We start from the raw sequence: 26,673 nt of genomic DNA, 5'->3' as shown, positions 1-26,673 counted from the left end.
TCCCCACAGAGATCCGGATCGACTGGAGGTGGCCGACTAGAGGATGGCTTCGCAAGACGACTGGCGCGGGGCGAGGCCACACAGCCTGCGGAAGAGGCTCTGGCACCGCCGCTTGTTCCAGGAGCCGAGGCGTGTGGGTGGGACCGGAGTGCCGGGGTCCCGCCTCCTCCTCTCTCTTTCCCCTCCCTCCCTCGCCTCTAGGTCACTGGGCCGGCGGACCCGCGGGCAGGCACTGCCGGGCTGGACGACCTCGACCCGGCTCCCGGCGAAGCGCCGCGGAGGAGCTGCCCGGCGCGCGGAGCCCGGGTACGGGCGAGCCCCTGCCACCTTCCCCTCGGCGCTGCGCCGGCGCAGAGCTGGAGCATCCGCGGGGGCCCGGGCACGGAGGACCGACGGCCGGCTGCCCCGCGCCCCGTGCCCAGCGCCCAGCTGCAGGGGCGGCGGCGACATGGCCGCGCGTGTCGGCCTCCTGCTGCGCGCCCTGCCGCTGCTGCTGTGGGGCGGCCTGGACGCCCAGCTCGCCCAGCGAGTAGGCCAGGAGCTGCGCAGGGAGGCGGAGGTACGCGGTGTGTTGGGGGGGGGGGCGGAGAGGGTCCGCGTGCTGGACACCCGCCCGAACTTTGCAGTCAGGCCACCCAGCCGCCCCATCTGAGCTGACCATCGGCGTGACCCTCCCTTGTCCTCCGCACCCTTCGCACTTGCACACAAAGAGCCTGGGGCAGCATTCTCTCCCCTCCTACTCCATCACCCTACCCCACCCCCTAACCCCAAGCCAGGGCTGGAACCACACGGGCAGGCGGATCTGCACTGATTTCCCAGGACAAGGGGAAGGGGCAGCGAAAAGATAGGATAGACATGCAAGAACTGAGGGAGAGGGAACCCCTACACCCCAGTTTAGCGCGGAGCCACTGTCCCTCACCGCCTAGTCTGGGAGACTTAGCAGTTCATTCATCACACGCCCTCCCCAGGTGTCGGACGCTGCGGAGACTCCCAGATTGCTGGCGAGACCGTACTGCTCTCTGGCCCTGGCCGGGGACACGGGAAACAGCTCTGGCTTCCTGGGCCGGTGCTGCCCTGACCAGCTGAGGCTAGTGAGCGCCCAAGCTCAGAACTGTCTGCATCTGTAAAATGGGTGAGAGTAGCACACACACACTCTCTCTCTCTCTCTCTCTCTCTCTCTCTCTCTTTTTTTTTTTTTTCCGGCTGTGCTGCGCAGCTTGTGGGATCTTAGTTCCCTGACCAGGGATTGAACCCATGCCCCCTTGCAGTGAGAGCGCGAAGCCCTAACCACTGGACCGCCAGGGAATTCCCAAGAGTAGCATACTCTTAAATTGCTTCTAAGGAGCTTTAAACAGTGCTTCAGGACTGAACTGGAGAAAAGGGGGTGGGGAAGTGGAGGTGAACCTTAAAGATTTCCCATTTCATTTTCCTCCTTTGGACTCAACTGCTTGGTGTAGGTTGCACAAGGGGAATTTTTGTGAGGTGGGGTTAGAGGTGAACTTGGGGCGTCTACTTTCTAGATATAGGTGATTGTAATAATACACCAGTTTCATTTCTTTCTTCTCCAAAGGAACATCACTGTCTGTGTTCTTATCTCTTCTCTGGATTAGAAACTGGGGTTGCCACTATTTTAAGGAGAAGCGAGGCAAATAAGTTTTAAATGACTGAGCCCAGCATTTTGCCCTGAGACTCTTACAGAGCATCATTCCTGCTGTAAAACTGCCAGTTGTGAGCTTTTCAGTATCCCCACTCCCCTCCCCTAGAAGAGAGAGACATGCTGAATTTAAGAACCCTGAAAAATGAGGAGGACCGCCTCTGAACCACTCTTCCTTCCACCAGCCCTTTCCCATTACTGCTCTGGAGTATTTGGAAATGACCCTGCTTCCACAAGGGGGTCCTCTCTCCAACTCCTTCACTCCCTCCCCATCTAAGCACTAGCCTCTTGCTCTGTGCTCTCTGCTTTTGCACATTCGGGAATCACTTTGCTTCTCTGAATTTAAAGTCTTACAATATCAAGTGCAGAGTCCTCCTGGCCCCAGGAGAAGGCTTCTGTGTACCAAGCCAAGTCTTGTTAAGAGTTCCAGCCCACCTCCCCCCAGGTCCGGGTCCCAGGCAATACTTGGCTAGAGAACAGAGACCCTATCTCTGCCGCCCATGCCTGCGGTGGCCCCAGATGGAGAGAATTTCATCTTGGGGTGTGCTTGGGAAATGTAATATCTAGCTGATTAGATCTCTTTCCATCTATTTAACATAACTGGGGGAAGGGGATTTTTTTACCTCTGAGAGCAGGAAATATTTTAAAAGCATAAAGAACTCTGGAAATGTGTAATGGGGGTGTGTCCCTATATGCATATATATATATATATATGCAAATTGTGTGTGTGTGTCGGCATGTCTATATGTATTTCTGTATATGGTCAATTGCATGGGCTTCAGTGTCAGGTAGACCTGTGTGCAAACCATCAGTAAATTATTTAACCTCTCTGAGCCTCAGTTTTCTTCTCTGTGTTATGGGGGTTAGTAATGCCTATTTCACAAGATTTTGGTGTGGTTTCATGAGATAATGTATATGAAATACATTCTAGGCTCAGCACGGTACCTACTATGTAGAAAGCAGTCTATCAAAGGAAGTTGCTCTCAATGTTGTTCTTGTTATTTTAGAAAACAGAGCTTCAAATTAAAGTCCTGGCTTGGTGACTACCTCTCCTAAAACAATAATACAGGACCAAGTATGTAAGACAACAATTTTCAGCATTTGACAACAGGGCTATAATTCTTAAGAGATGGTGTTGCAGTTACTATGGCTACGTTAAAATTACTTCAAAATTCAGTGAGGTAAAAGAACCATGTATTATGTCCATAGATATTGTGGGTTAGAATTTCAAACAGGGCACATCAAGGCAGCTTGTCTCTGCTCTGCAGTGTCTGGGGATGGAACCATCTGAAGGCTGTTTACTCACCTCTCTGGCAGTTGATGCTGGCTGTCAGCTGGGGGCCTCAGTTCTCCATGTGGGCCTATCCACATGGTCTCTGCATGTGGGCTAGTTTGGCCTGCCTCCAAACCTGGTGGTTGGGTCTCCAAGCTGAGAGCAGAGAGAGAGAGAGAGAGAGAGAGAAGAGAGTGAGAGAAGCAGAAGTTGTATCTCTTTGTGACTTAGACTAGGAAGTTGCATAGCCTCACTTCTGCTGTACTCCACTGTCTGGAGTCACAAACTCCAGGTCAAGGGGTGGGAACACAGACCCCACAGTTGGTGGGAGGAGTGCTGAAGTCACATCGTAAGGAGAGCAGGAGAATGAGAGGTGTTGTGATAATTTCGGGAAATACAACCATCCACAGAAAGGAACCTGCACAAAGTGCGCCCCCTGATCACCCTAGCTCTTTGCTCCGGTTCATTTCCCTGACCGCAGTGCAGGGAGCCAGACCCCAAACAAAGCACAGCAGTCCTGCTGAGCTCATAGACAAAGGTCAAAGTTCAGGAGATGGAAAGAAAGAAATAGTAAAACAGCTGTGTGATCTTAAGCTTGTCTTTCCCCTTCTCTAGTCAGCAGATTCCTCTTCTGTAAAATAAGGGAGTTAAATTTCTTAACTGATTTTTAAGATTCTCTCCAGCACTAACATCCTTTAACTTTGGTATGTTTGTACGCCTTTGCCTCTCTGTGTATGTGTGTATACATTTCATCTACCTATGTCCATGTCTATCTATCTGGCTGTCTCTGTGTGTATTCCTGTGCCCTGTATGCGTGGCTCTATGTGTCCCCTGTGTGCACACAAAGGAATAAAATCGAGGGCTTTCCAGAGTAGGCTTTGCCTGGCAGGGGACTGACTGCTTACAAAGCTGCATTGTGAACAAGTTCATTGTTGCCCACTTAGGAAAACTAGAGCTGCTCACATCAGTGATCAGGAACAGCCTCCGCTGCTGAGTTGCAAGATTGAGAGTTAATGAATGACATCATCACCCTGGCCCCCCTCCCATTCCCAGCCAGGCCCTATCCTGTTCTTGGGCAACACAGACTGTCCCGAGAGATCTATCTACCATGCATTGCTTGGACCTTCCTTAGCACAACCTGGCAATGTGTCCAGGACCTGCCTTCCACTCAGTAATCATGCATATATGCACAGCTATTCCCAGTGTGCCAGTGCAACAGGAAACTGGGTAGTTTGTTTCTCCAGGGAGACACTGGAGCTTCTGTGGAGTATCCACCACCAGGTGCAGTGTCTGTTTCTCATACCACAGATCCATTCATTTTATTTTGTGTGAGTCAGAAACCCAGAAGCCCGGACATGGAAACCTTTCCCAAGAGCTCAGCTCAGTGATTCATAGGGTGCAGACAAGGCTCTGAAGTGTCCCAGAGGACCACAAGTTGATGGAAAAGCAATGGCCAAGCCAGTCTAAAAACCAAGACATCTATTAATAGTAAAAGCTGGATGGTGGAAGCAGGAACAGAGAAGGGAGAGATTGTTGGACAACTCCTCCTAAACACAGTCTTGGTTATTTTGTGCCTTAAACTTCGCCCCACACCCAGTGAGGACCATGGGTCCATACAGTCTGGTTATTTGGCATTAGAAAAAAATATAAGATGGGATCTGGATGGAGACTAACCAGCTAATGTTTTCCAACTTCCTTAAGGATGGAAAATGAAAGAAGCCACGGGGATTACAGTAAGAGTTATCTAAGTTATACCTAGACAGAACTTTGTGAATATGGGACCAGGGACAAGGGAAAGGAGGAGAAGAGGAAGGGAGTCAGACAGAAGGGAAGGGGAGGTCTTTGTCCAAAATAAAGGAAAGGGGCGGAGCTTGTCCCACTGCCCTGAGAACTTCAGTAGGTTCCAGAAGTCAGAGAGCAAAAGCAATACATTCTGGAAGCAGATGTTTGCCTTTGTGAAGAATATCCTTGGGTGCTATTGAATACCTGTGGCTTGTCAGAGGGCCCCTGTGGATTGTCATGGGAGATGTGATCCTAGCCTCTTTGGAGTCCCCTGCCTGAGCAGGTTCTTCCCTCTGCTCCACCCCTGGGCCTGCTCGTGGAGGAGACAGAAGGAATCCAGCTAGAAACACCCCCAGTTTTACCTTTTTTATATTTGAGAGCCATCTCCCAGTGGTGAGAGCAGCTTGGACCCTGCTCCTTCGGTTTTAAAGCCTCTGAGTCACTTGCTTAAATGTGAAATAAAACATCCTGGGATAGGTGTCTGAGGACTTAGATTCAAGTATGAAACACTATACTCCCTTGAGATTTACCTTCCTCATCTTTAAAATGGGAATAACAACACCTGTCCTGCCTATGTTCTTGCAAGGTAATTGTGAAGCTCAAAGAAGGTGAGATACCCCGAAAAGCTTTACAATAGGCGAGAGCTCACTGTGCTCCTGATTACCAGAAAACATTTTTTTTTTTTTTTTTTTTTTTTTTTGCGGCATGTGGGCCTCTCACCGTTGTGGCCTCTCCTGTTGTGGAGCACAGGCTCCGGACACGCAGGTTCGGCGGCCATGGCTCACGGGCCCAGCCGCTCCGCGGCATGTGGGATCTTCCCAGACCGGGGCACGAACCCGTGTCCCCTGCATTGGCAGGCGGACTCTCAACCACTGCGCCACCAGGGAAGCCCCAGAAAACATTTTTATTTATGGGACTTGCCAAGGCAGAACATCAACTGCCACCCCCTGCATCTTGACTTGGCTAATAATGCCACAGGTGTATCAGATGATAAACACAATCACACAGAGTCACTATAGAAAGATTAGAATCATAATGAAACATAATATGAGAAGTAATAGATCATAGGTGAAGCAACATGGTTTCTGCATGAGCTTGCAATTTTTTAATTCTTGGTTTCATTTTTGCTGCTGCAATTCTTTGATATGGAGGATGTCACAGCCACTCTGTGGACAGGAGACTGGAAGCTGACCCCTCCTAGACTAATCTACCAAAGGTCCTTTCCAGCAATGAGGCTCTGCGACTATAAATGGAAAAATAATGTTTTTAATGGAGCAACTATCATAAAGCTTTCCCAAAGCCTCTTCTTGCTGGATTGTCACGACACTCCTGTGAGAAACATAAAGCAGTATTCCTACCCCCATTTTATATTTTGAGGCACAGAGAGGTTAAGTAGCTTTGCCATAGTTCACATAGCTAATCAGTTGCAGAAACAAGGCTACAATAAGAGAAGGAGCTGGAGTAGATCTTAGCTCTAATCCAACCCCCCCCCATTTTATAAAAGAGGAAACTGAGGCCCAGAGAGGCACAGGACTTGCTTAAGGACACACAGTTCACAGCAGCACCAAGAATAAAACTCAAGACACTCAGTCCAGGGCTCTTGCCCTGCGGCGTTAGTGACTCAGAGCTCCGGGATTCATTTTGCTACACCTCATTGCTAGCCTTGCCCTGCTCAGTAATGGCCAGAATTTCCCCTTCCTTCAGGCACTGAATGGGCTGGGCTCCACACACACTCGCAGGACAAGTCAGGACGGATGAAGGACTAGAACCCCCAGAATTCTGATGCCTCTCAGCTTTCTGGGTCTGGGGAGAACCGTCTTCATTTTCCCCAAACACCACAGCCACCCCCAGGGCTTTGCAGAGGCGACTCCCCAGGGAAGTGGCCCCAGCCCTGACCAAGTGGGTGAGGCAGGTGGGTGCAAGCTTTCAGACCTGAGCAAGGTGAATCAGTGGAGGGGCACAGCCCTCCAGCTTCCTTTCCATGCAGCTCCAGCCCTGGGCTCCATGGGAGAGATGATGTGTGGAGGACAGGTTAGAGAGAAAACCTGATGTTTGAACTGTGAGGCAAAGAGGAGAAGCCTGGGCATGGCTTCCCTGAAGGGGGACAGCGATGGTCCCAGGTGGAGCTCGGAGAGCCCCCAAGAGAGCACAGGACACCCTCCCAATCCTGCGTCTTCTCCTGGGATCCCTTTGCCGCACTGTCACCCGCCCTACACCCCTGCTCTTTCTCCCAGGCAGACGGGCATTTCTCTAACCTTTGCAGGGGAAAACAGGCACGGCAAATGGGCAAGCAGAAGAGGGTTAGGGAGGGCTGCAGGAGCAGAGGGCATCTCAACCCTGCCTCCTCCTCACCCCGAGATGTGGGTCTCGCTCCACTCAACAGAACTTTAGGACACTCAGTATTAAGGGCCCCCTTCCTGTAATTAAAAATGTTTTAAGATATGTGCATAGTAAACATAGAATAAATATAAGGGAGTTCTTAAGTCCTGATAACCCCCATCATAACACTTGGGTGCTTTTATGGAAATATTAAGTGTCAAATTCTTAACATTTCTTTTACTCATTCTTTTGGTGTCTCTTGGCTGGTGTCCTGGATACTTTCTTACTCTGCCTTCTGGAAATTCAGCTCTGCCTTGAAACCCACAGGTCAGCCCAGGACTTCCCCTCTGATGGACCCCTGAAAAAAGCCTCCACCCCCATCCTGCCCTCCACCCACCTTGCCTGCCAAAGTCCCAGGCACGGCAGCCCAGCCAGGAAACAGGAGACGCCGCTAGTCAGTTTCCCCTGTCCTCCCGCTGTGTCCAAGGCTTCCAAGTTCCTGAACCGGAGCCAAGTCCCTGATAAGGGCTGGGTGGGTTTGGGGGGAGAGGCACAGGGAGTGCCAGCCTGTTAGCCTGTGACCCAGTCTCTCCCAAGTCACTCACTCAGCAAAACTGCTTCTAAGGAAACAATTCTCTGACTTCCTTTAGAAAGCCACTCTGTCCATCCTCACCAAGGGACAGGGAGGAGGCATGGAAGAGAACCAGGCACCTGGCTGGGGTGAGGCAAGTCTGAGATAAAGCACCTAGAATAACAGAGGTGTAACTGCCTTGTTCAAAGCACTTGCCGTCTTATAGATGGGGTGCATTCCAAAAGTCTCTTGTTAATTTCCCCACTAAGGTAAATCAACCTGATCAACTGTTTATTGAGCATTTACTATATACCAGACAACTATGCTAGATGTGCATTGCTATGTTTAATCCTTCTGAGAATCCTGTGGGGTTATTTCTGTTCTCACATTGTGAGTGAAGAAATGGAGGCTCAGAGAGGTTAAGTAGTTTGTCTCTGGCCACCCAGCAGAGTCATGGTTGGGAACAGGTTCTTGATTCCAAGACCTGTGGCTATTCTATGATGCCACACTGTGTTGAGCAGTAAAGAGTCTTCCAGATTAAGCCCCTAGAACTCCTTTAATCCATTATGCATCCCCAAATGGTGTACCTATGCAAAGGGAAAGAAGAAAACAATGGTGCTGAAATACTAATAAGTTAGCGCAGGAAAACAATAAAATGGACTTGGAAGGAGTTTGTCTAGAATAAGGGCTCCTTATGGAAAGTGGCTTCATTGAGAAGAGGATGTGGAGGTCTCTGGAGACAGATATAACGAAATCCACAAAACGGAGGCGGGATACTTGCAAAGGTTTAGAGGCTTGCCGGTCCTGGCATTTAGCGTCTGGTTTCATTCCCAACTTGTGCCTTTTCCTTGACGCAGCAGCTATGATTGGAGCTGATCTGAGTTAAGAAATACAGCAGAGGGCTTCCCTGGTGGCGCAGTGGTTGAGAGTCTGCCTGCCGATGCAGGGGACATGGGTTCGTGCCCTGGTCTGGGAAGATCCCACATGCCGCGGAGCGGCTGGGCCCGTGAGCCATGGCCGTTGAGCCTGCGCGTCCGGAGCCTGTGCTCCACAACGGGAGAGGCCACAACGGTGAGAGGCCCATGTAACGCAAAAAAAAAAAAAAGAAAAAAGAAAAAAGAAATACAGCAGAGAAGAAGGAAGACAGAAAATTATTTCTGGATAGGTAACACAGCAAGGAGGGGTAAAAATGAAGAGTCGATGTGTGACTGTATAAGAATTCAGCAGCCCGGGGTGATTTTTTTAATCCATTGGTGGGGCTTTATGAGTGAAAAGGGCAAGCAGGGAGCCGAGTGGCATCATTCCCCTGAAGGGCAGGACTGCTGATAGGGATGGGCAATGAGTCACACACTTCTTTCCACTGGCTTCCAAGAACTGTATCCAGCTGATCTGTTGTTGGCTTGGAACTGAGTCCAGGTTCTGGCTTTGATGCCAGGACTCTTTCTGCTATAGCTCATAGACCTTGTTGGGAAAAGGGATGAGCCTGGGCGTGATGTATGTGACATGGACCCTCGGAGACCCAGGGAGGGGAAAGGGTGCCACACCGTGGGAAAGCTGACCTTTCTCTCTCCCCCAGGCATTCCTGGAGAAGTACGGATATCTCAATGAACCCGCCCCCAGTAGTCCCGCCTCCACGCGATTCAGCAATGCCATCAGGTAAGACAGAGGGATGTGGAGGACTTGGTGGTGCTGGAGTGCAAAGCTCCGGTCACCTCCTCCCTCCTCTTAGAAGGCTGGTCTCCCACGTGTGCCCAGGGGGTCACACTCCATTGCTCCCTCCCTTGCCCCAGCATCCTGCTGTCTCCAGGGAAGCTCCCTGCATTCATCCCCACCGGCCAGCCTCGCACTGTGGTCCTTTATCTCAATTCCTCCTAACAGGGAGTTCCAGTGGGTGTCCCAGCTGCCCATGAGCGGGATGCTGGACGCCGCCACGCTGCGCCAGATGACGCAGCCCCGCTGTGGGGTGGCAGATACCGACGGCCAGGTGGCCTGGACCAAGAGAGCCAGTGCCCTATTTACTGGACGTCGGGCCAAAATGAGGCGTAAGAAACGCTTTGCCAGGCAAGGTGAGCACTGTTAAAATCTAGCTGGGCTGGGATTCCCCAGCATCCTGAAGCCCCATGGCCAGAAAAATATGTCTCATCCTTGGACTGGGCTCTGTGAATAACCTCGCTCCCCTAGGGTGGGTGAATAGGACCTCTCAACCCAAGGACCATCTTTGTGAACACAGATATTTAAGTCAGAATTATGCCTAAATTGATGAATTTTCTTTTTGTTAAATTTTTCTTTATTTTTTCATTTAAAAAAAATTATTTATTTATTTTTTTTTTTGGCTGCGTTGGGTCTTCGTTGCTGCGCATGGGCTTTCTCTAGTTGTGGCAAGCGGGAGCTCTATTTGTTGCAGTGCGCGGGCTTCTCATTGTGGTGGCTTCTCTTGTTGCGGAGCATGGGCTCTAGGCCTGCGGGCTTCAGTAGTTACAGCACGGGGGCCCAGTAGTTATGTCTCATGGGCTCTAGAGCGCAGGCTGAGTAGTTGTGGTGCACAGGCTTAGTTGCGCCATGGCATGTGGGATCTTCCCGAACCCGTGTCCCCTACACTGGCAGGCGGACTCCTAACCACTGCGCCACCAGGGAAGTCCCTAAATTGATCAATTTTCATTGTGCAAGTATTTTCCAGAGCAAACCCCATCAAGCCCACTTAATGCCTTGATCAATTTGCTATGTAGGGCAGTTAAACCATTGCCAACATTTTCCTTTATATTTGACTGAAGTCATTTTCATCAGAATCGATTGTTTTTTCAAAAGAATTATTCAACAAAGATGTGATTCATTGATCAGTTTTATTTTGACCACGCCACATTTTTTAACAGCATTATGGAAATACAATTCACATACCATAAAATTTACTCAAAGTGTACAGCTCAGTGATTTTTAGTATATTCACAGCATTGTGCAACTATCATCACAATCTAATTCCAGAACGTTTTCATCACCTCAAGAAGAAACCCCATGCCCAAAATGAAACAGTCACTCCCACTCTCCCTCTTCCCAGCCCCAGGCAACCACTAATCAATATCCTCTCTGACTCTGCAGATTTGCTTATTCTGGACATTTTCACATTACAGTTTCTGCCATTGTGGTTTTCCTTGTGTAGTTTTGGGTTTTTCCTTCCCTTCCCCCCCTCCACTTCCTCCTTCTTTGTCCAAATCCAAACTTCCAGGATCAGATGTTACAGATCTATGATTTATGAAGGAGATTTAATTCTTCTATCAATTCTTCATCAATAACAAGTTTAACTGTGTGTAATTTTTTTAAAAGTTATTTATTTTAGGCTGCGTTGGGTCTTTGTTGCCGCACGCGGGCTTTCTCTAGTTGCAGCCAGCGGGGGCTACTCTTCGTTGCGGTGCACGGGCTTCTCATTACAGTGGCTTCTCTTGCTGCGGAGCATGGGCTCTAGGCACATGAACTTCAGCAACTTCAGTAGTTGCAGCACGTGGGCTCAGTAGTTGTGGCTCGCGGGCTCTAGAGCGCAGGCTCAGTAGTTGTGGCACACGGGCTTAGTTGCTCTGTGGCGTGTGGGATCTTCCCGGACCAGGGCTCAAACCTGTGTCCCCTGCATTGGCAGGTGGATTCTTAACCACTGCACCACCAGGGAAGCCCTAATTGTGTGTAATTTTAACATCTTGTTTGTACTAAGTCTAGTTTTCTCTGCTCCGTTTTCACAGTTTTCAAGACTCCTAACAAGATGGGGTTGCTCAGTCAGGTTCTCATCTCATTCATTTTACTGTGAGCGCTTAGGGCCATTGCCTCTTTTAATTTGCATTAACTACTCTGGCTGACAATACCCATTATGAAGAGAACAAGCGGCACACTGTTGTTATTTCTTAGCTAATTCGTAAGGAAATTGTGAGCTGTTCTCAGCTGTGGGAGGATGTCTGTTTCCAGGTACTTGCCAAGCCAGCTCCACTGTGTCTACACATCCAGCCACTCTGGGTCCCCAGTACTGCCTGACCGCATTCTGGTAAAACAAGGAGGAGCGATGGGGTCCAGACTCTGGGCTCAAGATGTCCTTGGTGTCAACCTGTTCTGCATCCCCCAGTGTTTCTGGACGGCAGTGGGGAAGGACAAGGTAGAATGGAGGAGCGGTGTGAGCTGGAGCAGCATCCCTGGATCCGGAGCTCTGAGTTTAGCTGTGTGACCTGGGCCATGTCACTATGCTCTGTTTCCTCATCAGAAACAGCTTGTTCAGGTTGCAAAGGAGAGGCGCTGATTACTAAGGGGAAAGGCTTGTTGTGAGAATATGGTGGAAAATGGGGCAGCCCCGGATAGTCTCAATAGCGACACTTCCAGCCTAGAGTCGATGTCCCAGAGAATTGAGACGATGCTTCCTGGGCACTCAGGACATGACTGAGCATGAGGGATGCTTCCTCCAGGCAGCATCTCTTCTTCTCATGCCCTAAGGGAGGAACTGATCGAGTCCGTTTGTCACTATCCAATTTGGAGCATCTCTTTTGGACAGAAATTCATGCTAAGGCACCTCCCTCTCCATCTCATTATCTGACACTGACCCCTGGTCCAGACAGCAGTGGCCAGACTAGACAGAGAATTTCTCTCTTATTCACAACATGAACCACAGCAGCTTGAATTCTTTACCTCCTGGGTGGGAAGACATTCCCTAGAAAAGAGCTGTGAGCTTGGCAGACACCATGCACTTCCTATGCCTTAGGAAAGAAAATGTAATAATAACAGTTAATACACACTGAGCCTTTATGATCATGCCAAGCATGGTTCTAAATGGATTAACTCATTTAATCCAATAACAACCCAATGAGATGGGTACCATTATTATCCTCATTTACAGATGGGGAAAATGAGGGACAAAGAGCTTGAGCAACTTTCCCAGGGCCACATAGCCAGAGTGTGGCCAAGCCTTCTTTTCACTGGGAGGACTGAGTGATTGCTGGATGTGAAAAAACCCAGAACATGGGTAGGGGCGTAAAACATGATGTGGATTTCTAGGCCAGTGACTTTCCATTATGTGGGTAAATGCTATACCAATGAAATTGGGTTCCAGGTTTGCCAGATAAAATACAGGATGCCCAGTTAAATTTGAATTTCAGATGAACAACTTAACTGTTTTGTTTTCACATACTTATACTACAAAAAGTATTTGTTGTTTATCTGAAACTCACATTGAACTAGGCGTTCTACATTTTCATTTGCTAAAGCTGGCAACCTCATTTCCAAGCACCAGCTCCGGACTCTGTGCCTACAAGGCTGATCTTCAACGTCCCTGCTCCGTCACACAGCTGGTGGAGGTGGGGAGCCCCGGGGCGGGGAGGCGGTGTGTATCTGGGTGGAAGACAAAGGAGCAGGGATATTTATTGAGCACCCACCACATGCCAGGCAGCTTTGTGCTGCCTTTTCATTTGCTATTTCACTTTTACCAGGAGGTGAGTCTTACCAACCCCACTTTGCAAGTAAGGAAACTGAGGCTTGGAGAGAGTCTATAATTTGATACGTGAGGTTGTAAGCAAAGGGACTGGGATTTCAACCCACGTTCTCTCCACAGTATCAGTTGCCTGTTGGGAGTCAGGATTCCAGGGTCCCCCCCCAGGCAAGGAGTCTAGCTCTCTGCCCTTCCCCATCTCCTTTTCCTTCCCTCTTCCCTTTTGAATTTTGGAGCAAGGGTGTGGTGGGTGCAGTGCCAGGTGCTGCTGTGGCCTGAGGGTTGCCATGGAAACCAGCCCTGCCTGGCCAGGAGTTTGGGATGGGGACCTGACGTGGCAAGCCTGCTCCAAGGACTCAGACCTACAAGAAGACAGGGACGAGGGCTCAGGCTGCTGGCCAGGCGGTTCCTTTCTCACCGGCAGCCCCACCAAGGACCCCCCCCCATCCAGCTCTGCTCTCAAAGAAAATTAGTCTCTCAATACCAGTCCTATCTGTCCTCCCTATAGCCTCCCCACTTCTTGCCCATGGAGTGAGGGGCCTCCCTAGCTGCAAAGAGGCAGAAGGAGCTGCCTCACACGTTTCTAGAAGCTTGAAGGTTTTGGGGGGGTGGGGGAGTCTGAGAGTTGGTCACCCATAGCAGGGTGTGAAAGAGGCCAGCGCCAGCCGGCCCTGTGCCTGGTGAAACTTACGATTCAATGAGAAGTGTTATGGGTACCTCGTGAACCCTCAGGCGGCGCCTCTGGCCTTCCTCCAGGCCCTCCTCCTCTGCCTTCCTTAGAATCCTTCCCTCTTCCCTCCCTGAGGGTTGGTCACTGGCTGGGAGGGGTTGGGTGGCTGCCAGGCCCAAAGGGGTGAGAGAAGGGACACTCCCAGCCCCACTTGCATGGAGGATGGAGGGGGAGGGAAAGTGTGCTCAGCTCTTCTGCCCGCTGGAGAATTCAGGAGGATTTCAGCTTGCGCAGAGCCCCTGCTTTGACCCAGAGGAGCGATGTTTAGGCAAATTTATAAGCCTTGAGTCTTAGCAAACGGGCCTGCTTATCTGTGTGGTACAGTGGCCGGCGCACTGGATTTGGTGTCGGGGCCTGGGCTCAGGGCCTAGCCCCGTCACTCACTCGTTCTGAGGCCCTTCCTCCTGGCCTCAATTTCAGCAAACTAGAGCAGAGAGATGGACAAGGCGATGGCCAAATGTCCATGATGTCACTCCTCCTACCTGGTTCAGGCAAGGGTACCCCCAGGACAAAAAGGCAGGAGATCTGAACCTTCACCTGCCCCACAAGGGGAGAGGGGGCCCTGTCCTCTGGCCTGGCCTCCTAGCACAGCCGGGCCTGCCCTGTCCACCCATCACCTATGCTCCAGGGACTCTGGTCCATTTGGGAAACTGAGACCCAAAGGCAGCATGGTTCTCGGCTGCTCACGGGAGTCCTGCCTCCAGAGCTGTGAGTCTTCCACAGTTTCAGCCCCTGAGCTTGCAGGGCTCAGAAATAGCCCACGAAAAACTCTGGGGTCTGGACCTTCTGAGCACCCTGGTCCTGGGTGCAAGGCGAGCTGCAGAGGGACACGGCTGACCTGGGGCTTGGGCAAGAGGCCAGAGTCTCAGGCCTCAGGGAGGAGCTGCAGTCTGAGGCAAAGGAATAGGAACTCTTAACAAAATCTCTCTCGGTCAGTGACAAACACACCCTTTGTTCTTATTTGTTTTCACCTCAGAGCTCTGCAGAGTCCCTGAGGAAGTGAGGGGGAGGGCCAGGGGTCAGAGAAGGACCTCGAATAAATGGGCCTTGTGGTCTCTAGTCAGCAGCAGGCCCAGGGCACGGGAAAAGGAGCCGGCAGGAGGGTGTGCGGGGTGGAGAGGGGGAGCGGGGAGAGGGCAGTCATGGCTGTGGCCCCCCGTGGGTCCACCCGACACAGTAGACGGGCTGGGATTCGCTGCCAGCAAGAGGTGCGGCAGGGTTTTCAAGCTCAGCCCAGATTGTAGGGAAGATGGCCCCAGACCCAAGACTCCTTCAGGTTGGGGACTCTTCCTGGGTAGAGGCTGCTCATCCCCTGTCATACTGGAACCTCCCCAGGTCGAGCCACTGGACTAGGGACCGTGCAGGACAAGGGTAGTCTTGTCAGTCTGAGAGCAGTGTCTCCACAGCCAAACAGTGGGCTTCCCATTTGGGCTGTGTTTCCTCCATCACATCAGGGACTTCCTGGAGGAGGACCTCTCTCCCCATCAAAAGGGTCCGCAGGGAGCAGCCCCAGGCTCTGCAGCAGGTGTGACTGATGCGGCCTCTCTGGGTGGCAGGCAGCAAATGGTACAAGCGGCATCTCTCCTACCGCCTGGTGAACTGGCCCCAGCACCTGCCTGAGCCGGCAGTTCGGGGGGCCGTGCGTGCCGCCTTCCAGCTGTGGAGCAACGTCTCGGCACTGGAGTTCTGGGAGGCCCCGGCCACAGGCCCCGCTGACATCCGCCTCACCTTCTTCCAAGGGGACCACAACGACGGGCTGAGCAACGCCTTCGATGGCCCAGGTGCTGACACAGAGCCTCTCTCCCACACGGCAGGAGGGAAACCCAACTAGGAGAGGCAGTCTGGGGAAGGCAGTAGAGCCTTCACTCCCCCTTTGGCCTTGGCCAAGCTGCAGCCCCCTCTGAAGAACCTTCAGTCTTCCCATCTGTAGAATGGGAACAGTGGTCCCTGCCCTATCAGGTGCCTCATGGCTGAAGGGACGGTCACATGAGGTTCTCCATGGAAAGTGCTTTGCAAACTCCAAAGAGTATTATCTCTTTTGGGAGAAACTTCTGGGGTCTTGTCATCCATCCCCTGCCTCTAGTCAGGCCTGTGCCTCTCTTGTTCTCCAGGAGTGGATGTTCTCCAGACCAAGGCTCTAAAAACATCCAGAGGCCACCACAACCTCACTCCCGCCCTCCGACCACCCACTGCACAGTCACTGCCACAGGGCAAGAGGCATTCTACCCTCTCCCTGCCACCTGCTTCACACACCCACAGCCCAGACTGTTCTCCTGTTTGCCCCCGACCTAAAGGCTTACGGCCGCAGTGTAAACCACTCTCCTCCCCTTCTGCCCAGCACTAGCCTTCACAACCTGAATGCAGGCCATCCGTGCATCTCCTCCCCACTAGTGAGGCGAGGAGACCTGATCAGACCCCTTCAGGGTGGGGACTTAAGCCCTTATGTCACCTGGGTACTTGGGCCCCACCTCTCCTGCTTTCCATCAAGCCCACTCGGAGCAAAGCCCACTTTCAAGCCCTGCTGCTGAGACCCAGGGTAGGACTGGGAGAGATTTAGGCTCTTCAAGAATCCACATGTAGGGCTTCCCTGGTGGCGCAGTGGTTGAGAGTCCGCCTGCCGATGCAGGGGATACGGGTTCGTGTCCCGGTCTGGGAGGATCCCACATGCCGCGGAGCGGCTGGGCCCGTGAGCCATGGCCGCTGAGCCTGTGCGTCCGGAGCCTGTGCTCCGCAACGGGAGAGGCCACAGCAGTGAGAGGCCCGCATAACGCAAAAAAAAAAAAAAAAAAAAAAAAAGAATCCAACGTAGTACACACACGTGCTTGCATGTAACTCACTTCACCCACTATATCTCCATGAGACATTGATATCCATACCCAGGTCCCCAGGTGGAGTCTGGTCACTAAGACAGCACTGGACTGGGAGTCAGCTCTCTGATTGAGAGAGGTGTTTTGTCTGAGTTTATGTCTTCTCCCTTCGAAACCCGCCCATCTGTCTCCCAGGATTATTGTGAGGGTTAAACAGAAAGGGCTTACATGGCTCGAAACAGCTTGGGGCATATTCAAAATTAGAAGCGTGTATTCCTCCTACAAATGGCCGGCTCTCCAGTCCCCAGGAGGCTCCCTTTAAAGGCAGCCTCCCAACTTTTGCCAGTCCCCTCTGGCCTGGGCTCCAAGAAGGCAACGCCAGAAGGACCTTCAGTGGGCTTCTAGGCCAGCATCATTGCAGTGCTGTTTGCCAACTCCTGCGGAAAGTGAATTGTGAGGGGGTAGGACCCTAGAAACTGCAAAATTGCATCTGGGGCCCACTACCAGCTTGAGAATCGCTGATCCAGCCCATCTCCCTCTGCTCACTCCTATTACAAGCAGGGAAGCAGGGAAGTAGAGACCCACACAGGACCCTGGCAGAGGGAAGGCAAGAGTGAAAGGACGTAAGAATATACAGACTTTTTTTTTTTTTTTTGCCCCACTGCGTGGCATGCGGGATCTTAGTTTCCTGACCAGGAATCCAACCCGTGCCCCCTGCAGTAGAAGTGCAGAGTCCTAACCACAGGACGGCCAGGGAAGTCCCCTATATACGCTTCTCTCTCTCTCCTTTTTTTTAAAATAAATTTATTTATTTTTGACTGCGTTGGGTCTTCGTTGCTGCACGCAGGCTTCCTCTAGTTGCGGCGAGTGGGGGCTACTCTTCATTGCCGTGCGCGGGCTTCTTATTGCAGTGGCTTCTCTTGTTGCAGAGCATGGGTTCTAGGCACGCAGGCTTCAGTAGTTGTGGTGTGCGGGCTCAGTAGCTGTGGCTCGCTGGCTCTAGAGCTCAGGCTCAGTAGTTGTGGCGCAAGGGCTTAGTTGCTCTGCGGCATGTGGGATCTTCCTGGACCAGGGCTCGAACCCGTGTCCCCTGCATTGGCAGGCGTATTCTTAACCACTGCGCCACCAGGGAAGTCCCCCCTATATGTACCTATTAATAAATAAGCTATACCTACCCATAAACACACTCAGCACCCAGATCAAGAAACAACATTACCAACACCCCAGAAGTCTCATTAAGCCCCCTCCGGGGGTAGCCACTGTCCCTACTCCTAGATCTCTTCGAAAGTAAGTAACGGTTATTACCTGCGGTAGACACTAAGTATTACATGTAACATACACAAGTACACACATCCCTTTTTAATACTCAGAACAACCCCGTGAGGAGCAACTCCCTTATCAACATGCCCATTTTTCAGATCTAAAATCTAAAAGCTAAAACACAGAGAGGTTAAGCTATCTGTTCAAGGTCACACAGCTAGTAAGGGGATAAAACCGGGATTGGAAGCTAGGCAGTTTGGCCCCATGCTCTTTGTACACCACGCTCTCTCTTAGGCTTCCAGGCCCCATAGCCTAGTCATCTGTTCATTGCTCCACACTTCAGCTTCTGCCAGACTTAATTAGGAGGGAAATTACTCATCAAAAAAGCATACACACGCCAATGGCATTTGCGCCGGGCGGTGGGAAGTTGGGGGGTGTCGCGGGCGGCGGCTCCGCCTGACCTCCTCGTCGCCTGTAGGCGGCGCCCTGGCGCACGCCTTCCTCCCCCGCCGCGGCGAAGCGCACTTCGACCGCGACGAGCGCTGGTCCCTGAGCCGCCGCCGCGGGCGCAACCTGTTCGTGGTGCTGGCGCATGAGATCGGCCACACGCTCGGCCTGACCCACTCGGCCGCGCCGCGCGCGCTCATGGCGCCCTACTACAAGAGGCTGGGCCGCGACGCGCTGCTCAGCTGGGACGACGTGCTGGCCGTGCAGAGCCTGTATGGTGAGCCCCCGGCGCGCTCGCCACTGCGCTCTCCCCTGTCCCCTGCGCTCTCCCCTGTCCCCTGCGCCCCGGGATCCCCAGGGCTCGGACACCGGCTCTTCAAATAGGATCGCCCATCCTAAGCGCAGGAAGCTGGCCTCCCCATCACTGGTCCTTCCCGATGCTGAAGCTTCGGGCTCCCCTCAAATCTTGAGAAACCTCATCTCCTGCTGTGCTCCACCCGCATGCCTGGCCTCTATCATCCCAACCAATTCCTGGGCACAGCCCTCCTCTGCGTTCCAGTTGCTGATTCCTGCCCAACCTGGGCGGCGCAATTCCTCTCGTATCCCTGCCCCATCACCCAGACCCAGTCCTCGGTCCCACCCAGACCCCAGAGCCCTCATTCCTGCTCCCAGCTCCAGTGGCTGTCCCCCAACATTTCGCTCTCTGTGAGCTGACGCCCACTTTTCCCCCAAGCCTGGGCCTCTGCCTGGCTGTGGACTTAGACAAGGTCTTCTCCTGCAGAATGAACTGACTGGTGCTTCCCAGAGATTTATCTGGACCCCAGCCCGGGGCTGTGACCCTGAGTACCTGGTGTGGTGGGCAGGGCCAGGATCCCTAGGATCAAGTCACCATTCCATCCCGGTTAGCAGTTGCTCTTGGGCAAAGCACTTCCCCTTTTAAAGCCCTCGGTTTTATCTTCTGGGGGGGAAAAAAAGCGGGGGGATAATAATTGAGGCCCTGCTTACCTCCCAGGGCTGTTGTTCTGGTGGATATGAACATGCTTTGTAGCCTAAGAGACCTACACAAAGGTAGTAATAATAGCTGCTATTTCTCGAGTGTCTACCATGGGCCAGACGCTTAACACACCCATGAGGTATCTTTTTATCCACAAATGAGGAGAATGGGGCTCAGAGACATTAGATAACTTGTCCAAGGTCACCCAGCTAGGAAGGTGCAGACCAGGATTCAGGAGCTGGTGCCGAATTCTAAGCCTGTTGGAATCTGCCTCATCCTCCTAAGTGAAGTATAGTGATGCCATTATTATAACTGCTGTAATTATCACAGCCCAGGCCCCTGAACTCTGCCCTCATGCCGTCTGCATTGTCCAGGACTCAGGGGAGAGGACCCTCTGCCCTTTTTAGTTCCAAACCCTTGTTTGGTTCCCCCACTCCAATTTTACCCTTTTCCAGACTGTTCGGCAGGAAAGAGGACTTCCGAGTTTGGTGCTATGGTTATAACACCAACAACCAAGGACAACTCAACCCCCCACCCCTGCCCTCCTTCCCTGCCCCTCCTGTCAGATAATGAAGTGAACCAAGGGGGAGGTCTCGAGCACTCAACACACCCCCAACCAGTGTGCGTTCTCTCCCGCTTCCCTCCTTCCCTGTGAAGGGAAGCCCCAGGGCGGCTCAGGGGCCATCCAGCTCCCCGGAAAGCTGTTCACGGACTTTGAGGCCTGGGACCCCCACAGACTGCAAGGAAGGCGCCCCGAAACCCGAGGTCCTAAATATTGCCACTCTTCCTTCGATGCAATCACTGTAGGTAAGATGGTCCTGCTGGTTCCTTGCTTCCTTCTTCCCTCCTCCTCCTCCACATCTCCAGGCGTCTCCGGAGCTGGAGTACAAGGTTGGGGGATGAATTATAAAATCCAGAAATCCCAAGTCACAAGCATTCTGCAGGGTAGCAAGCCCACGCCAAGCAAAACGCTGCTTCCTCCTGCACTTCCCCTCTGCCCCAGCTGTGCATGCTGTATCCTTTCTGCTGCATCCTCTCTCGTCAGTTTGGGAAGCTGGGTTCTAGGGAAGCACCTTCCCTGGAAAGAAGGCAGGAGGCTGATGGTCACTCCTCAACCTTCTCTTGTCTCCGGGCAGATGGGCAACATCGACTGTACATATTTCAAGGGAACCAGTTCTGGGAGGTGACAGCTGATGGCAATGTCTCAGAGCCCCACCCACTACAGAAAAGGTGGGCAGGGCTGCCCCCCCATATTGAGGCTGCCGCGGTGTCCTTGGAGGATGGAGACTTCTACTTCTTCAAAGGTACCAGCCCTGGGGCACATGAGAAAACTGAAGCCTAGAGAGGGGAGGCGTCTGCCCAAGGTCAAAAGAGGGGAGGAGTCTCAATTCCATTCTGAACCTGTGGCCCCAGGAACTCTCCCAGGAGATTCCTTTAGTGATGGATTGGGGGGCACAGGTGTTACGGTTGTCCCAGAGAGAGAGCGGGTGGGAGAGTTTCAGAGAAGAGTCTAGAGGGAAGTAGAGGATGGCTCTGAGCTCTGCAATACAGCAGAAGGACAAACCTTCCTTGGAATCCTGGCTGTGTGAGTCTGGGCCTGTCACTTGACTCTTGGAGCTTGAATTTGTTGAACGGGGAAAATAATCCCTCAGGTTTGTTGGGGAAGGAGGATTCAAAGAACATAATGTCTGAGGACTGTGCAGTATATTACTCGAGAAAATTGTGTTCATTCATTGATTCAACAAATATTGAGTGCCTTCTACAAACTCGGCTGGAGGTGTTGGGATACAGTAGTGATCAAAACAGAATTCCCTGCCCTCACAGAACTGTTGGTAGTAATGGCCGTGGAGAAAGCCCCTGGACTTCTCTGAAGTCTACCTGGGAGGGTGTGTGCTTCCTCCCCGGGGTGGGGAGGTTCCTTCAGAGCAAGCTGCCCTCTGCGGACACCTGCTGGAAGTGGAGGCCACAAGAGTCCCTCCTCTGCTGTTTACAACTGATCTGTTTTGATGATCACGAATACTGACCACCTTGGACTCCAACATGAAGGGGAGTAGGAATATGGGGGGACAGAGGCGGGGTGGAGGACCGAAGGGCGAGCGCACCAACTCACGCTGGCTCTGCCGCTGTCCCACAGGGAGTCGATGCTGGAGGTTCCAGGGCCCCAAGCCGGTGTGGGGCTCCCCACAGCTGTGCCGGGCAGGGGGCCTGCCCCCCCACCCGGATGCGGCCCTCTTCTTCCCTCCTCTGAGCCGCCTCATCCTCTTCAAGGGCGCCCGCTACTACGTGCTGGCCCGAGGGGGGCTGCAGGTGGAGCCCTACTATCCCCGAGGCCTGCAGGACTGGGGCGGTGTCCCCGAGGAGGTTAGCGGCGCCCTGCCCAGGCCCGACGGCTCCATCATCTTCTTCAGAGACGACCGCTACTGGCGCCTCGACCAGGCCAAACTTCGAGCAACGCCCCTGGGCCGCTGGGCCACAGAGCTGCCCTGGATGGGCTGCTGGCACGCCAACTCGGGGGGCACCCTGTTCTGAAGATGCCCCCACCTCTTAGTGAATTGCTGGCGCTCTCGTGGCCAACGTGTATCCCCAGCCCCAAGGGCAGACCCTGTCTGGAAGCCTCTGAGCCTCCCTGCAGAAGTCCGATCTGCATTTGTTCCCTGGAGAATGTTTTTGTGCTGTCAAGACATTGATCTTTGTGGGATCAATTCAACGAGAAGCCGAAAAGGATCCCAGACCCCACGGCCCTTTCCCCAAAGACTCATTCCTCCCCAGGCCTTGGGGATTTTGTTTCTTCCCCTAAAGGTGCAGTTCCTGTCCATGAGGCCACAGCACTGGGCAACCAGGAAGGATGCAAAACTCAATGGACAAGTTGGGACCACTTTACAAGACTGTCCCTTCCCCTCAGGACCTCCTGGCTCAGTCCTTGGAGGATTGTGTCTTATTTAATCAGAGGCCCCACCCCCAGGAAGATTGGATGGATTGAGTACAAGGGTCTCCAACCTCAGGGGTGTCAGGACCCAGAACAAGAAGGAGACCGATGCAGGCCTCCTGGGCCCTGTTTCTTTCAGGGGTTGGGGGGAAGGCTGGAATAAAGAGGTGCTCCCAGCTGGTGGGCCTGGAGTGGGGAAGCAGCCTTCCTTGGACACGTTTCCAGTGAGAGCGGGTGGGTATGGATGCTAGGGAGGCTGCAACCATGTTCTTCCGGTCAAAGCCAGGACCAGTGAGTTGTGCGTGTGTGTAGTTGTGATGGGGAGAGGGGCCCTGCCACTCTCCTCAAAAATCAAAATATCCTTCGCCCACCTCATCCCCCAGGCCAGATGAAGGACCCTGTGTGGCAGGAGGAGGACAGGGGCCTCTCTGGAGGTCTGCACAGCTGCAGTCGCTGGGAGCTCTGCAGGCCGGGAGAGCTTCGTGCTCACAATGGCCCCATTCTCCTGGCCACGCACGAAGCATTCCAGGAGCTCCCGCTGGCCGGCCGAGAATAGCTGGGATTCCTGGAGAAGGACCCAGCTCCCCGGCCTCCCAGTCTTCTGTCTCAGCGGCTTCTGGGGCTGGTTCTCTCGTCCTGCCCCCTGCACACCTGCCAGTGCCTCCTCTGCACACACACTGACCTCAGCCAGACCGGGCTTCCCGCGGGAGGGGAGGAAGGTCCGGCCAGCTTCAGCCCTCAGCTGCCAGTGGGCATTCCTGGCCCGGCAGCTTCATTTTCTTCTCTGCGCGGTGGGGAGAATGGCCTTTGACTGCCCTTGGCTGCAAGTGCTTTGCTCCGCCCCGTCCGGGGGGAGTTGCAGGGAGGAGGCTCTCCGCCTGCCCTTTTCCCTCTGGCTTGAACCCGGGGAAGAGGAGGAGGGTCGATCTTTATCCCACGCCCCACCTCAAGGCACTGACACTTGGATTAGGAGCTTTATTGAAGGATTTGAGGGGAGGGGTACGTTTCCCAGAGGGGTTATTTTCTCTAGGCGACGCCTCTGCTCACCGGGCCCGAAGGACGTGAAATACCCCAGAGATGAGCGTGAGGCTGTACCAGGGGGCGCGACTCAGGTGGGCGGTGGGCACTGCGTGCTGACCCGGGCGCGGGGGCCCTCGGGAGGCGCTGTTGGAGGAATGGAGCTCCAGGTGATGTTGGGCTCCGCATTGATGACAGGTGGGGCCGGTCATCAGCGGCGGGCCTGCTGGGCTGCTCGGATGGGCGGCGCTCCGGGAAGGCGGTTCTCAGGCACGTGCTGCAGAGCGCTCCGCGTCGGGGGAGAGGAGAGGGTGGCGGGGAATTTGGAATCAGGCGAGGATGGAGGGCCACAGAGGCCGGGGATTGGGGAGCGCTCAAAGGCCCACGGCAGCCCCCGCGCCTCCAGAAGCCCGCGCCTCCCGCAGATCCGGGTGCTCCAAAACGCAGTGCGCCACGTAGCTCTGCGAACTGTGCAGGTTCCTGCACTTCTTGCAGAAAAGGATCTCGCAGTGCGCGCAGCCCCCGCCGCGCAACCGCCGCCGCCGCGTCTCCAGCACGCACGGCTCCTCCGGGGGGATCCGCTTCCTGCGGGCGGGGGCCGGAGCGCTCAGGACACCGCGCCGCCCGCTCCCGCCCGGGGCCCTGGCGCCAGTGCATCCCGCCCCCGCCGAGCGGCGCGCCCTCACCTGTTGGCGGGAGGGGCCAGGCCGCCGAGCAGTGCCAAGAGGCTGAACCAGCTCCAGAAGCCGCTGTCCGCGCGCCGCAGCAGCGCCACCTGCTGGGTGCTGGACTCCTGGCGCAGCGGATTGTTCAACACGGAGCCCCGCTCCCGGCCCTCGCCGCCCTCCGCCTCCCCGCCCTCCGCCTCCCCGCCCTCCGCCTCGCCCTCGGCCGCGCGCTCCTCCGGCGGCCTCTCCTCGTCCTCCTCCGACACCCCCTCCGCGGCCTCCGCCTCCGCCTCCGCTTCCGCCTCCGCCTCCGCGGTCCCGGGCTGCTCCAGCTCCTTTTTCCACAAGGTGGTCTTCACGCCTGCGGGGGCGGGGGCGGGGGCGGGGGCGGGGGGCGGGGAGGAGGTCAGTGAAGGGCCTGGGTACCCTGGTACCCTGACTGTTGCCCACAGCCCGACCGACCGCCCCCCTCCCCCAGAATAGGCAGGCGTTCGAAGGACGGTGCGCACGAGATGCCGGGAGCCAGCAGGATTCCAAGAGAGGGTTACAGAGTGTGCAGGATTTCCTGGGCAAAGGAGGGCCTGATTTCCTAGGTCCCCGCACTTCCTAGCTGAAGACTCGGGGCAAGTCACGTTGCTTCTGTCACCTCCGTTTCCCTATCTGTAAAATGGGAAAAAGTAGTGCCTATCTGAAGGGTTACTGTAAGGCATGTATCAGATCGAGTGTGTTTGAAGCGCCTGGCTCAGGGGCCGCGGGAAGCCATCAACAAACAGGTGCAATGAGCCTTGCGAACCCGGAGGAGATGGCGGTTCATCACCACCTTCCTTCTAATTGGCTCCGGGGTGGGGACTGATCTCTGTGCAGGCTGTCAATAAACATTAAGTGCACTGATTGAAATTTTAACAGGTGGTTTATATTTTGTTTTCTTGATGGAACGGGACTTCCGTCTTCAAAGTGGGCCTTACCTTAAGAAAGCCCAGCAACACCTGCGGCGGGGTGGGCAGGCAGGTGGGCACACAGCGCCTCTGCACTGTTAGAAATGGACACCTCCGATGAGCAAAACAGGAAAAGTGCCCCTTATGAGCGGACTAAATAGAAGTTTTCTTGCCTTCCCACCCCATGGGCAGACCGATTAGGAAAAGGCTGCCCTAGGGGGGAGCCAATTAGGAAAAGGCATCTATTCCTCCTTCTAGGCTTGACCCGAACTGCCAGCTGGATTTCAGCCACAACTGTCCCCCTTGCTGGTGTTCAGGACACAAACTCCACAACCCCAAGCGGCAGTCCTGGCAGGCGGGAAGTTCCTGGACTGATGTGAAAGTGACCCGGCCTCTGCGGGTAGGTGTCCACTACTCACTCAGCGAACACTGACCCAGCCCCACCATGTGCCCTGCTGTCTCCTCGATCTGGGAAGCTAGACTTGTAATGAAAAAAAGGGGGAGGAGGGCAGGGAAGACACAATTCCTGGGGTTTGCCCTGGAAAGGTCTAGAAATTTTTCTATTGATCCCTGCCCATCATGATTAAAGAGGTTGGAGACAAAGCAGAATGATAATAAAGCTAGTGTTCCAGCCCACATGTATTGAGCACCAACTGCACGTAGTCACCGGGCTAACCTCTTCATACATCATGCCCCCCTTCATCTTCCCGACCCTCTCAGGCAGGTGACGTGGTAGGTAACAGAGGGGCCTCTGAATTTCAAGACTTTTGAAACCTTTCAAGAAAAGTTGTTTCAAACATTCTGCCAGTTCTTGGTATTGCTAAATGTGGAGAACCAAGATGCACTGTACTTTTTTTTTTTTGGCCACGCTGCGTGGCATGTGGGATCTTAGTTCCCCAACCAGGTATCGAACCTGTAGCCCCTGAAGTGGAAGCCCAGAGTCCTAACCACTGGACCGCCAGGGAATTCCCAAGGTCCACTGTACTTTTGTTTAGGAAAACACATGAAGGAGCCTTCTGGTTGTGAAAGGCCAGACATAGTGCACAGCCAGAAAGGGGTGCTGGGAACATTTGGGGAGGATGAGGAATTGGGAAGGAAGGTTGGGATTTGGGGGCCCAGACTATGGAGTTTGGACTTTGTCCTTCAGCAGTGGGGAGCCACTGAACGTTTCTTTCTTTCTTTTTTTTTTTTTTTTTTTTTTTTTGCGGTACGCAGGCCTCTCACTGTTGTGGCCTCTCCCGTTGCGGAGCACAGGCTCCGGACGCGAAAGCTCAGCGGTCATGGCTCACGGGCCCAGCCGCTCCGCGGCATGTGGGGTCTTCCCAGACCGGGGCACGAACCCGTGTCCCCTGCATTGGCAGGCGGACTCTCAACCACTGCACCACCAGGGAAGCCCCACTGAACGTTTTGACACAGGGATGTGCTCAGAGCCATCCTTTAGGATGTTCCCTCTGACAGAAGGAGGCAGAGAGAGACCTACTTAGGAGTCATTACAGTGGTCCAGGCCAGAGAAAAGATCCGAACAGCAGCAGGTGAAGATGAAAGAGCAGATGTCAAGAATATTCAGGAAAGAGAGAGAAGAGGATGGGTAATTGAGAATAGGTTGGGCCTCTACTCGGGTTGCCATGGTGATGGGTGGACTGGTCCACCCTGGAGTCAAGAGACCCTGTCCTCTGGCCCCACTCACCATGTTTATCCATGCTTCCCAAAGCCGTGCTGCCCTCTTCCCTTGATCAGGCACTGAGATGAGAGGGAGTTCCCACAGAACTTGGTCTGGTCTCTAGGGCCTCTGTTGGATTATGAGGGGGCGGGGCTAGAACCCCACCTGCCCATAGGGTTCC

The 26,673-nt window shown here is 53.7% G+C and overlaps 2 protein-coding genes across 4 annotated transcripts; one reads left to right on the top strand and one right to left on the bottom strand.

Annotated features, from left to right (window-relative positions):
- Positions 1-131: 131 nt before the first annotated feature.
- MMP28 (matrix metallopeptidase 28) lies at positions 132-25,441 on the top strand. 3 transcript variants are annotated; one of them, XM_060080427.1, is made up of 8 exons: positions 132-559; positions 9,176-9,255; positions 9,478-9,665; positions 15,335-15,559; positions 18,324-18,569; positions 19,944-20,093; positions 20,423-20,590; positions 25,091-25,441. In XM_060080427.1, the coding sequence occupies exons 1-8, from the start codon at positions 449-451 to the stop codon at positions 25,210-25,212; spliced, it is 1,290 nt and encodes a 429-aa protein (XP_059936410.1). In that variant the 5' UTR covers positions 132-448; the 3' UTR covers positions 25,213-25,441. The 3 variants fall into 3 exon arrangements, with proteins under 3 accessions (XP_059936410.1, XP_059936409.1, XP_059936408.1); XM_060080425.1 differs by lacking the exon at positions 25,091-25,441 and adding an exon at positions 21,421-24,800 and having other exon boundaries at positions 145-559; XM_060080426.1 differs by lacking the exons at positions 15,335-15,559; positions 25,091-25,441 and adding an exon at positions 21,421-24,800 and having other exon boundaries at positions 144-559.
- Positions 23,551-24,711, bottom strand: C18H17orf50 (chromosome 18 C17orf50 homolog). The gene is made up of 3 exons (XM_060081605.1): positions 24,669-24,711; positions 23,916-24,258; positions 23,551-23,814 (listed from the first exon to the last, which is right to left on the bottom strand). Exons 1-3 carry the CDS (start codon positions 24,709-24,711, stop codon positions 23,604-23,606), a joined length of 597 nt encoding a protein of 198 aa, XP_059937588.1. The 3' UTR covers positions 23,551-23,603.
- Positions 25,442-26,673: the final 1,232 nt, after the last annotated feature.

This window comes from Mesoplodon densirostris, chromosome 18 (assembly GCF_025265405.1).
Source record: "Mesoplodon densirostris isolate mMesDen1 chromosome 18, mMesDen1 primary haplotype, whole genome shotgun sequence".
Lineage (NCBI taxonomy): Eukaryota > Metazoa > Chordata > Mammalia > Artiodactyla > Ziphiidae > Mesoplodon > Mesoplodon densirostris.
Note: the sequence above shows the minus strand (reverse complement) of the source record. Positions and strands in the feature narration are given on the sequence as shown.

Coding starts and splice junctions, on each gene's coding strand:
- MMP28 (XM_060080425.1), top strand. CDS start 449: ATGGCCGCGCGTGTCGGCCTCCTGCTGCGCGCCCTGCCGCTGCTGCTG. Junction 560..9,175: donor AGCTGCGCAGGGAGGCGGAG/GTACGCGGTGTG, acceptor TCTCTCCCCCAG/GCATTCCTGGAGAAGTACGG. Junction 18,570..19,943: donor GGCCGTGCAGAGCCTGTATG/GTGAGCCCCCGG, acceptor TTCCCTGTGAAG/GGAAGCCCCAGGGCGGCTCA.
- C18H17orf50 (XM_060081605.1), bottom strand. CDS start 24,711: ATGAACCGCCATCTCCTCCGGGTTCGCAAGGCTCATTGCACCT. Junction 24,259..24,668: donor TCGCAAGGCTCATTGCACCT/GTTTGTTGATGG, acceptor CCGCCCCCGCAG/GCGTGAAGACCACCTTGTGG. Junction 23,815..23,915: donor CTGGCCCCTCCCGCCAACAG/GTGAGGGCGCGC, acceptor CCCCGCCCGCAG/GAAGCGGATCCCCCCGGAGG.